The sequence below is a fragment of the Oryza sativa genome, chromosome 2 (assembly GCF_034140825.1).
Source record: "Oryza sativa Japonica Group chromosome 2, ASM3414082v1".
NCBI classification, from domain to species: domain Eukaryota; kingdom Viridiplantae; phylum Streptophyta; class Magnoliopsida; order Poales; family Poaceae; genus Oryza; species Oryza sativa.
The window spans coordinates 10989626-11001691 of NC_089036.1; the positions used below are offsets into that span (position 1 = coordinate 10989626).

At 41.7% G+C, this 12066-nt stretch overlaps 1 protein-coding gene across 1 annotated transcript; it reads left to right on the forward strand.

Annotated features, from left to right (window-relative positions):
• The first annotated feature begins 282 nt into the window (after nt 1-282).
• On the forward strand, nt 283-7693 carry LOC4329053 (putative pentatricopeptide repeat-containing protein At5g08490). The gene is made up of 5 exons (XM_066307871.1): nt 283-373; nt 1581-4509; nt 4717-4817; nt 4943-5335; nt 7453-7693. Exon 2 carries the CDS (start codon nt 1614-1616, stop codon nt 4404-4406), a length of 2793 nt encoding a protein of 930 aa, XP_066163968.1. The 5' UTR covers nt 283-373; nt 1581-1613; the 3' UTR covers nt 4407-4509; nt 4717-4817; nt 4943-5335; nt 7453-7693.
• The last annotated feature ends 4373 nt before the right edge of the window (nt 7694-12066 follow it).

Below are 12066 nucleotides of genomic sequence, written 5' to 3' on the forward strand. Positions count from 1 at the left end.
CTCCGGCGTTGTCGACGTCGGCCTTGAGCCCGCCCTACGAGAGCCACTTCATCTCTCTACTAAGTAAACGCGATGTTGGAGCCGCGCTGGCAGTGAAAAACCTAGATTGCTATACCTGGTCCAAGCAATGTTAAGTGAAAAGTTTGGTATAGACATGGTTCATTATGCAACTTGGGTAATAGTTCCTTCTTTTTCATAATGTAACTTACTATACCATAGTGCAATTTACTCTAAAAATATTGAGAAAAGGGCGGGTATCGCGTAAAAGAAAAAGAAAAATCTAAGTCTCCTCCGCTCCTTGTGCCGCCGCCAAGACGAACAGGGGAGGGCCGGGCGGCGAGACGAGCAGAGCAGCGGAGGGGAGGGGATCCTGGTGAGCATCCGCGTGCCCTTTCTGATTCATCTCTCTCTCTCTCCCACCCCACCGGGACTGGAATTTGCTTGCGTTCGTGAACCCTACTAGCTTCTCTTCTAGATCTGGAAGAAGCTCTTTTCCTCCTCCTTAATTTGATAGCCTTAAACCTCTCTTAATTCAAGTAATAACAGTTTGTTTCTTCACCCAAACCCCCATGTCCCAAGTTGGATCCGCCGCTGATATGAGTTTGTGGCTTTCTTCAGTATAGATGAAAGTTCTCAAATATTTACCTGCAGGGGATCTTAAGTTTGTTGTTCAGTTGAGTCTAGGCAGAGTAGCTCCGACCATGGTTTTTCTGCCATCATGATCAACTAAGATTCGGTTCTTAAATAGTATATTTTAGAATCAACCAAAATACAGTTTTTGCTTATCCTTCTTATATACTTGATCTCGTACGTTTCCAACGTGCACTTAGATATTTGATCTCTCAAGTTCTGAACAATTAATCTGCAAGGGGGAAATGACTTAACTTTTTATCACTTTTCTCTACATGTTTATAATTAAAGCTGCCACAATATGAATGCTCCATATGTAAATGAATCTGCTGAGTCCTTCTTAATTGGTCATAAGGATATATTTACAAAATATGTCCACTCATAGTTTTTTCAGTGTACATGTATGAGGGAATAACATATTGAGATGCTTATGCTGAGGGAAGAAGTGCTATTTTTTTTTAAAAAAAATCGTACATGAGTCATGGCTGTACCTGACTTGATGTGTGTATGATCGGTTTTAGCATTAATATTCAAGCAAATTAGTGCATAGGTCAAGTTGATTTTTTCCTCTATAATGATAGTTTGTGGCATTTCTGGTGTTCTTGTGTGAGTTGTGTTGTTGAGATGATTGACAATTTGGTACTTCCTCCGTTTCATATTATAAGACTTTCTAGCATTGCCCACATTCATATATATGTTAATGAATCTAGACATATATTAATGAATCTAGACATATATGTGTGCCTAGATTCATTGACATCTATATGAATGTGGGCAATGCTAAAAAGTCTTATAACCTGAAACGGAGGTAGTACTACATTGAAGTTTATGGTGATCTTGTGGCCTGCTGTTCGAGAAGCTGAAAAATAAAGTTTGCATCACGTACCATGAGATTATTTAACGAGATGGTCACATTTTCATTGCATCAATGATTTGTTTATGTGTTGCAGTCATGGAAATTAATACTGGTGATATAAGGGGCTATGCTTATGTTCCCTCTCGCAAGGCCGCCGGGTCGCCATTATGCCGACGCCACGCTCCGCAGGGGGCAGTGGCGGCTCTCCCACCACCTCCGCGCCGCAGCCGCAGCCACAAGCGGTGGTGGTGCGCCCGACGTGTTCGATGCAGTGCCTGCCCTGGACGACCGCATGCGGTGCAGCGCGCTGCTCAGGGAGCGCGCAGTGGGAGGGGACCACTACGGGTGCACCTCCCTCCTCCGGTGGATGCTGGCCCGGGGACTTCGCCCCAACAGGCTGGCGCTCGCTGCGGCGGTCAAATCGTCGTCCGCGCTCCCCGACTGCCGCGGCGGCGCGGCGCTCGGGAGGTGCCTCCACGGGCTCGCTGTCAAGGTCGGGTACGCGGATGGCGCGGTGGTGGCAAAGGCGGTCATGGACATGTACGGGAGGATCGGGTCTCTCGCGGACGCCCACACGGTGTTTGATGAGATGAGCTGCTCCGACGCGGTATGTAGGAACATCCTGATCACTGCCTCCTCCCGTGCTGGACTTTACAACGATGTGTTCCATTTGTTCCGTGCAATGCTTGCTAGTGGTGTAGATGAGAGCATGCCAACTGCAGTCACGGTCGCTGTCGTCCTTCCGGTGTGCGCAAAGTTGAGGGTGCTGAGGGCTGGAAGGAGTATCCACGGCTATGTCATCAAGACTGGTTTGGAGTTTGACACTCTGTCTGGAAATGCTTTGGTATCAATGTACGCAAAATGTGGTGGGAGCATAGCTATGGATGATGCGCATCTAGCATTTTCTACAATTTGTTGCAAGGATGTGGTTTCATGGAACTCAATCATTGCGGGATATTCTGAGAATGGGTTGTTTGAAGAAGCACTTGCACTGTTTGGTCAGATGATCTCAGAGGAATGCCTTCCAAACTATTCAACATTGGCTAATGTTCTTCCCTTCTGTTCACTTGTGGAGTATGGGAGGCACTATGGGAAAGAAATTCATGGTTTTGTGGTCCGACATGGTTTAGAAATGGATATATCTGTTAGCAATGCGCTGATGGCACATTATTCCAAGGTTTGTGAAATGAGGGCTGTAGAATCAATATTTAGAAGTTCAAAAATGGGAGATATCGTTACATGGAACACTGTCATTGCGGGATATGTGATGAATCGGTATCCCTCAAGGGCATTGAAACTGTTTCAGGGGCTTTTGTTTGCCGGAATGGCTCCTGATTCTGTTTCTCTTATCAGCCTACTTACTGCTTGTGCCCAAGTAGGCAATCTCAGAGTGGGCATCAGGGTTCATGGTTATATTTTTCGACATCCTGAACTTCTTCAAGAAACATCATTAATGAATGCTCTTGTCAGCTTTTACAGCCAGTGTGACAGGTTTGATGCTGCTTTTCGATCTTTTATCACTATTCAGAACAAAGACTCAGTATCCTGGAACGCAATTCTCTCTGCTTGTGCAAACAGTGAACACCATATTGAACAGTTCTTTAGACTCCTTGGTGAAATGTGGCATGACGTAACTCAGTGGGACTCTGTCACGATCTTGAATATTATCCGCATGAGTACGTTCTGTGGGATTAAGATGGTTCAAGAATCTCATGGATATTCCTTGCGAGTCGGTTATACTGGTGATTCTTCAGTTGCGAATGCTATTCTAGACGCATATGCAAAGTGTGGCTACCTGCATGATGCAGAAACACTCTTCAGAAGCCTTGCAGGACGGAACATTGTTACTGGCAATACAATGATTTCTTGCTACCTAAAAAATAATTGTGTGGAGGATGCTGAGATGACCTTCAACCATATGGCTGAGAAAGATTTAACTACATGGAATCTGATGAGCCGGTTGTATGCACAGAACGATTTGTGTGATCAAGCTTTTTGCTTGTTCCATCAGTTGCAATCTGAAGGACTAAACCCTGATACTATAAGCATTACAAATATTCTTTCGGCTTGCATCCATCTGAGCTCAGTGCAACTTGTGAAACAATGCCATGGTTACATGCTTAGAGCATCCCTAGAAGATATTCATCTAGAAGGAGCACTTCTTGATGCATACTCTAAGTGTGGGAACATAGCCAATGCATACAACCTCTTTCAAGTTAGCCTGCATAAGGACCTTGTCATATTCACAGCCATGATAGGAGCTTATGCAATGCATGGAATGGCAGAAAAGGCGGTAGAACTATTCTCCAAAATGCTTACACTTGACATTAAGCCAGACCATGTAGTTCTGACTGCTCTTCTGTCAGCCTGCAGTCATGCAGGGCTTGTCGATGCTGGAATTAAGATTTTCAAGTCCATCAGAGAGATCTATGGAGTTGAACCAACAGAAGAGCACTGTGCATGCATGGTTGACCTTCTTGCCCGTTCTGGGCGTCTCCAAGATGCATACAGTTTTGCGTTGGATATGCCTCCTCATGTGGTCAATGCCAATGCATGGGGCTCCTTGCTAGGGGCATGCAAGGTCCATGGAGAGGTCAAAATTGGTCAGCTTGCAGCTGATCGCTTGTTCTCCATGGAGGCTGAGGACATCGGGAACTATGTGATCATGTCAAACATCTTTGCGGCTGATGATAAATGGGAAAGTGTTGAGCATGTCAGGAAACTGATGAAATCCAAGGATATGAAAAAACCTGCAGGATGCAGCTGGATTGAGGTTGAGAAGACACGGCATTTGTTTGTAGCCAGTGATGTTCAGCACCAAGATAGGTTTTCTATCTACGATGTGTTGGGAAGTTTGTATCAGCAAATCAGAGGTACACAGGGAGGGACAGAACATTTAGTTGTGACTTATGAGCTGTGACATAAAACACTCAGTAAATTACTTGGTGTTCTGGCCCCGTCATTGTTTTGGGTTGCCAAAGATCTCCATGGAACTGAGTGACCTTTCCATCACATCTTCCGTGGTGAGCTTGGAATCTCATTATTTGGTTTGATTCTGTTTTAACCTTCTTGTCACTGTTGTTCTTGATGTTTTGGTGTAACACTTTTTCTCACTTATGCTTGCCATTGTGCAGAGTAATAAGTAACAGCTACTGATGTTTTTCTTGGAATACTTACACTACATATCACTTGCAGGGATTGCAATCTCATATCTTTCCAATTTTTTTCAGGACAACAAATGGAGACATCTGCTTACAACCGTGAACCGGTTGGAGTGTCTTTGTCAGCTCAAAAAAAGATTGGTTCCTGGCGATGCATTGTTCTTCCTGAGGTAAGCAATGCTAAGCGTGTCATTTGGAGGCGAAGCAAAATCCCCTCCACCCACAAACCGTGCGAAGAAAGTATTTTTCGCTCCCCGGAATCCGCTGTGACCCATGAGCGGTTGATGGATTTCAGGGGAACAGCTGACGCAGCACAGACGTCCGAAGCTAGCAAGGCATCCTCGTCCTCACGTACGTCCGATCTGCCCCCTTCCACGCCGTGGTTCCGGGAGCTGTGGGTCAACGCCGACAAATAGTTGCAGCCGTCGCCTAAGGTATGTCAAATCGAGAGAGGAGATTGGACGCTGTGGCGCTGTGTTCTGTGTGGTTGGTGGTGCTTCTTGGGTCATTTGCAAACACCTCCTCTAAGATAGCCTGTCTGCAAACACCACTTTCTTAATCGAGAAGGTGGTACTTCTTGATTCTAATTGATGAATCAAGAAAGATGGAGTCTAGTATATACAAAATGTGGTCATTTGCAAAGCAGACAGAGAAAAGGGTTGAAGATCTATATTCAGATGTGAAAAAGGTAAGATTATACTTCCTCTGATTCCATGCATAAGTCATCTTTGAATTCCTAACTCATTTCCAAATATAAGTCATAACTTGAGGCACCTTTTACTCTCATTTTTTTTCCTTCTTTGTCCTTTATGAATACATGTTACCACTCGTGAACATGTCCCCACTGTGTATAAATGAAGGGCAACGAGCTGATTTCATCACTTTCTTAATCCTTGTGCACAAGTATAAAAAACCATTTGTATTTGGAATCAGAGTCTCAGAGGAAGTATATATTATCATTTGTTTTGACATTCATGTGAACATAGATCTAAGGCAGAAATGTTGTATTTCTTCTGGGTACGGCTGCTGCTCAGTCTGAACTACTTATTAGCTTTATAGTTGGTGGTTAATTTACATGTGCCTGACAGGAGGTTGCTGTTGGTAGCCATCCTTACTTTTTTTAAATAAAACAAATGTTCCAGATGAGATATAATTTTTGGAGACACCAGGGTAAAGAGAACTGTGGGAAATTCTAGAATAATATACCCAAAAATAAAATCCCTTTTGTTTCTTGAAAACACAGGACTACGCTTCATTTTATTAAGAAGAAGAAATATGTACAAACGAGGGATCCAAAAGGACCCCTCAATACCCCCAAAAAAAACGTCACAAAAGGTGTTGCTTGACTAAAATCCCTTATGAGAAAGCTAATAAGTGAAATATAAAATAGTATTGGCCAAGTGGAGTACTTTCACGTTCGTCTTTCCTATATCCAATTCAGCACTCCACTGGAAATTCTGTGTGCCCCTACTTCACTTCAGCTTGGTAGTTTCCCCCACCTTTCCAGGAAATCTGGGATAGAATACTTTATGCCCAATCATTCCAACTAACTATTTCATCCTGTCTTAGCGTAGCTTTTGGCACAAAATTAGCTGATGCTTATTCCTCAGATAATATTCCTCTGAAAACATGAAAACATTCCATCTAACTATTTCAGATGGTCATAATCCTTTTGTATTTCTTTGGCAAGCCGTTTTGTACTAAAACCTGCCCTAATGTGCTTGTGTGAGTCCTTTTGGACTCTTTTCCTTCTTATTAATATAATGATGTGCAGCTCTCCTGTGTGTTCGAGAAAAAAAAACTTGAAAACATTGTTGGGTTTGACCAATGATTAAGGACTGCCACGATCATCAACTGCTACAGTTTAACTAGTTAAGAGGTTCCGAGATACTCCCTCCATACCCATAAAGGAAGTCGTTTAGGACGCGACACGGTCTCCAAAACACAACTTTGACTTCTTGTTTCTATAAAAATATTTATTAAAAAGTGATATATGTATACTTTTATGAAAGTATTTTTCAAGACAAATATATTCATATAATTTTTACATTTTCAAACTCAACAACTTGAGAGTTATTTATGATTTATATTCCCAAGGTTTGACTTAAATATTGTCCTAAACGACTTCCTTTATGAGTACGGAGGGAGTATGTAATTGCCAATTTGCCAAGTGCTATTGCTCTGTGAAGTGTTCTGAAATGTTCAACACCTCAACATTCAAAGTCTCTACATATTTCTATATGTACTGGCATGGTAGTTTTCATTCATACTATGGAAGCTAAATAGAACTGTGTGGCATCTGCAGATAACAGTGTCCTATTGCTTGCATATGAGAGTAGTAAATAATTTGATTTTGTTGCGAAATACATGTGCTTGACATGTATGCTTGCTGTTAGGTTGATATCACCCTTATACAATGTTCCAGATAAGATAATTGTTCGATGCACCACATTAGAATTTTTTTCCTGGCAACTTCTTTTATGATATAGCAAAATAAAAGTATTAAAAGTAAATAAAATGCTTTATTCATCAAAGAACTTGAAAATATTCATATGGATTTGAGTAGGGAAGTGTTATGATGATCTCCAACATTCCTGCAGATATTAAAATTTCTAAATTTATATTGTTTCTTTTTCTTTGTGCAATTTTCTCCAACTACTTAGCAGCTAATCATGCCTTATCTATGTTTTCGTTAAAGCAGTGAACAGAACATATGAGCATAATCTGAACAGTTACTTCAGTGTTAAGGGATGCTTTTGGGCATGTGTTTAACAGTACTGATTTCATTCCATTTCATTTTTATAGGCGAAGATGAACTTGATGAAGGAATCTAAACATTCAGTAGATCCAGAAGCTCCCTTGCTCATAGCATAGACCCTTGAATTTTATTGAATAGTTAGTTTATGAAACTTTCGTTACTGAATATATGCCAGGGTGTGCCCCCAAGAATCACGTATTTTTGGAATTTGAAATGAAATAGTACCAAACAAATTTGGAGAGTGATGAACTTTTTTCTTTAGTGACTAATGTTTTATATTTTTGTCAAGTGCCATGTTTCGTGCTAACTTTCCTAAACTTTACATATCTCTAGACGTGAGAGAATGTTCAAATAACTGATCATCACCGTAAGGCGGCAAAGCCGCGGCAAGTTTTCTACTTCTTCCGACCCAAAATATTGCTAGTAGTATATATGTGGTTGTTTTTTAAGAAAGACCCTACGTTTCCCTGTTTTAGAGCGCTATCCTTATAAGCGGAATTTTCGCTTCTTGGGATTGTATTTCTGTCAAAGACGAGTAGTTTTCCGGATAAAACACACCGGTGCCTTAGTCGGTTCGAGGGTATATGCATATTCAGTGTAAATGTGAGGAGTTTTTTTTTTGCAAAAATACTACCACGCGTCTTTTCCTTCGCGGATGTACACGGCCGTGCTTAGGCTAACCCACGAAACCCACTTATAAGCTAAAATAAGCCGCAAGTCCGTTTATTTTGATCTATAAGTGGGTTCGCGGCTGACCCACTTACACCCCTTGCGTGCTAAAACAGCGCAATGACCAGTTGAATGGCGTGTTGCCGATTCCTCTCACCCGATCGAGTCATGCTCCAGAGCAATACAAACGTGGCAGCATCTCAAGACGCCAAAAAATTTTAAAAAAAAAGAAAGGAGAAAAAAAAAACGTGGCAGCATCCCGAGGCGCCCAAAAAAATAAAATAAAGAGAAAAATGGTAGCTTTAGTGGTTTATTAATTCATGATTACATGTGAAACTTTGATAATATATCGTATATTAATATATTTATATTGTTTTATTGAACTGTATAATAGTACACCAGTATCGACTGTACTAGAACACTATATTCCAAGTAGGTGTGGGTATTCGGTCTGACCGAAAATTTCAGTCTCGGTATTTGGTCTTTATGTTAGTTCGTCTTTAAAAAGTGAAGACCGAATTTCAACACAAAAATATCAGTCCTGACCGAAATTCAGTAACATTTTCATATATGCAAAGAAATAATTGAAATTTTCAACACAAAAATCACAAAAAAAATCGCAAACACGTATGAGAAGACTCTTATTAGGTTACATGCCTGAATAAGTAGAGATGTGAAAATTAGAGTTTAATCCTATTGAACTTAGTGGATTATAGGTTGTATTTTGACAATTTTTTTAAATTTGGCCTTTTCAGTTAACCAATGAGACTAACCGGATTTACCATACAAAATTCAGTCTTTTATTACTTAGGACTAAATTGGTCTCGGTCTTTCAGTTCAGTCTTTTTCTACTAACCCCTAATTCCAAGAGCCAAACCTCAGTCTTTTTGGTTTGTTTTTTTTTTCTCACCCCTAATTCCAAGAGCCAAACCGGGATGGCCTCCCGAATGGAATTGACAAACTTGGATCAGACGGCGGAAGCTTAGCAAAAATTTACAAATGCTTGAAATAAGCATAACAAATAGGCAAATTTTGCTACAGGACATCGCAACTTTGTGGTTTTGACTGTAGGACACCGCACGAAGTCACTTTTGGGAAAGAATACTCTCAAAAGTTGAATATTTGCTGGTGGACATCGCACCCATTAAAATAATATTTTTTGGTTGAGGAGACAGAAATCACGTGAAAGTAATGAATGCCCTTGGGCCACATGTCGGATCCCTCCTCCTCGATTCTGAGCTCACGCGACAAGTCCAACCACCGTGGCGATGGATTTCTCCGGCGGCGCCGGCGCGACGTTGCTGGAGATGTACCAGAACGCGTGGCTGCTGCTGCTGCTGGTCTGCCGGTGCCACCCGGACGCGTGCCCCACCCTCGTCGCTACCCCCAGTATGGCAGAGGCCTTCCGAGCCCACCTCATTGCGGATGGCTGTTGACACGGGTTTTGGCTCGTGTCCTAAATATAAATATAATTTGTTAAATTATAAACTAATATATTATCTTAAATATAGTGCGTACAAAATATATATAATAATAAATAAGAATTTTATTGGGAGACAGATGGTGAAGTAATTTAAATAAATAGCGGCCACGAAATAAATGGCCATGAAATAAAATATAATTCACTTATATTGGACAAAAATAATTTTTGGCTTAAAATAGGAATGCATATACGCGTTCCACATAAATATAGCGTGAACAAATATTTTTCATGCGCTTTTCGTCGGACCGGCGAACGCTAATACTTAGCTTTCTCGTCGTATCCGCATACGAAATTTGGCCTAAAACATATGGCCATGAAGTGGGATTTTCTCACTACCTCGAAATAGTCACACCCCGAATATTTTCAGAAAAGGCGTACTCACCATATAAAATAGCATACAAAAATTAAAATGTAAGCCAAAATAGATGTTTAGCTGGCTAGTGAAAAAATTATACTCTAAATAGTCGTGACTTAAAATAAAAATGCATGTTACATGCGCGCCAAATTAAAGGGGGTCGCGTTTGACATTATCCAATATTTTTATCTCGATGTCTAGATGTTGGCTTGAGAAAGCCACCGTGATAATATGCATGTCAAGACGCGATGCGTGTCGTATAAAATAAATTTACGGCAGTGACAGTCCGCTCGATAGAAAATGATGCACTAGAATATATACGTGTGCCTCTTTAAAAAAAAGAGAAAAGACTCATATCCAAAGTGTTTATAAAAGTAAATAAATAAATAAATTGAGGCGCCCAATTAAATGGGAGTATATGCAGTCAAAATATAGGACATACAGAATAGTCATGCATGCAAAAAAAATAAAATTTGAAATCAAGAAAGAGACACGCATGTATTTACAAACAACTGAAATTTAAAGAAAAAAAATCAGTCAAGTCCAAAGGGCCCACACGTCAGTGAAAGCAAAGAGACAAGTGGTCAAGCCCATAACCTACCCACGATCACCACTAATCATGCATGCATGCAGCAAATACCAGCACATTCGTCCCGTCAAACTGAACGGGCCCACATATCAGCCAAAGGGATGTGCATGCAGTCAAGCCATTGCCCACAACCACCCCACGATCTCTGCGCGCGCGCGGGATCCTGTTCAAAATCACATAAAGCAAATTAACCCCCTTTAATCCTCCTCGATAAATAGAGGATCAGGGCTAGAGGCAAAGGGGAGTTCGCTGGGGAGAGGTTCCAAGAAGGTTGGTGTGAGGGCTGGCTAAGGCGAAAGGCTGCTGTGCTGAATCGCTGCTATTACCTCCGTCCCATATTACTTATCTTTTTGAGTTTTTGTTTGTCAATGTTTGATCATTCGTCTTATTCAAAAAATTTTGGAATTATTATTTATTTTGTTTGTCAATGGCTTTATTATCAAAAATACTTTACATATGACTTATCTTTTTTTATATTTGCACTAATTTTTCAAATAAAACGAATGGTCAAACGTTGCAAATAAAAAGTCAAAAACGTCACCTATTATGGGACAGAGGGAGTAGTTCGCTACTGCAAAGCAATTGCCGCCGTGCTAGTTTCTCGCTCTGCTGTGCCGGAAGAATAAGAGGTGTTCCAAGGTGGGAATCATGATCCTCCTTCGTTCTTAGGCTCGGCCATTGTGTACGAGTCGAGGAATCTCTCAATTCTCCTTCCTCTGCTCGTGTTAATGTATTTTTTTGCTGTCTTTCGGTTCGGCCAATGAGTACGAACTAGGGAATTATGTTCTTGACATGTTCCTAGGCTTGGCCATCATGAGTACAAGCCAAAGGAATTTTTCCTCTTTGTTGTGTCCTTCGTCTCAGCCAACGCGTATGAGACAAGGAAGTTCGTTTCATTTGATGGCTTTTAACATGATTTCACACTTTCTCCTATGGTCCGGCCAGATGAATACGGACCTAGGAGTGGTTTCCATGCATATTCTTTTCATGTCATCCTACCATACCCTCTGATTTGGTCCCGTTAGCAGATACAAGCCTAGGCGAGATTCTCGCTCTCAGGTTCGGTCCTCTACGAGCCGATACAAATCACAGATACAAACATAAATTTTGCATAATTCACCATAAGTTAAATAAGCACTTGCTTCGGTCACGCTTCATAGCTTCAAGCCGTGCTAGTAGTGATACAGGCATAGTGATAAACAAAATTAATTGAGCATATTAATTAGCACACATATTTGCTAGTTTTGAACATATGTTCAGCCATATTTCTCTAACAAGAATTAAAATAAAATGGCGTTTATTTTCTTTCCCGTCATCAATGGCATCGGCGATGGGGCTAGCCGGCGTCCACGCGCTCCCGTTCCACCCACGGAGTACAGCTTCCCAGCCGGCGTCGAGCTCCATCGTGCTCCCCTGCGCTCGGAGGCGGAGGGGCGCGGTCTGGTGGTGTGGTGTTGGGCACGCCACCAGCGGAGGAGCGCCGCTGTGGATGTGGCCAAGGTAGGCCGCGCGCGCTCAGCGGCGGGGCGCCGCCGCTGAGCGGGTCGCTCGTGCTCCAGGCGCCG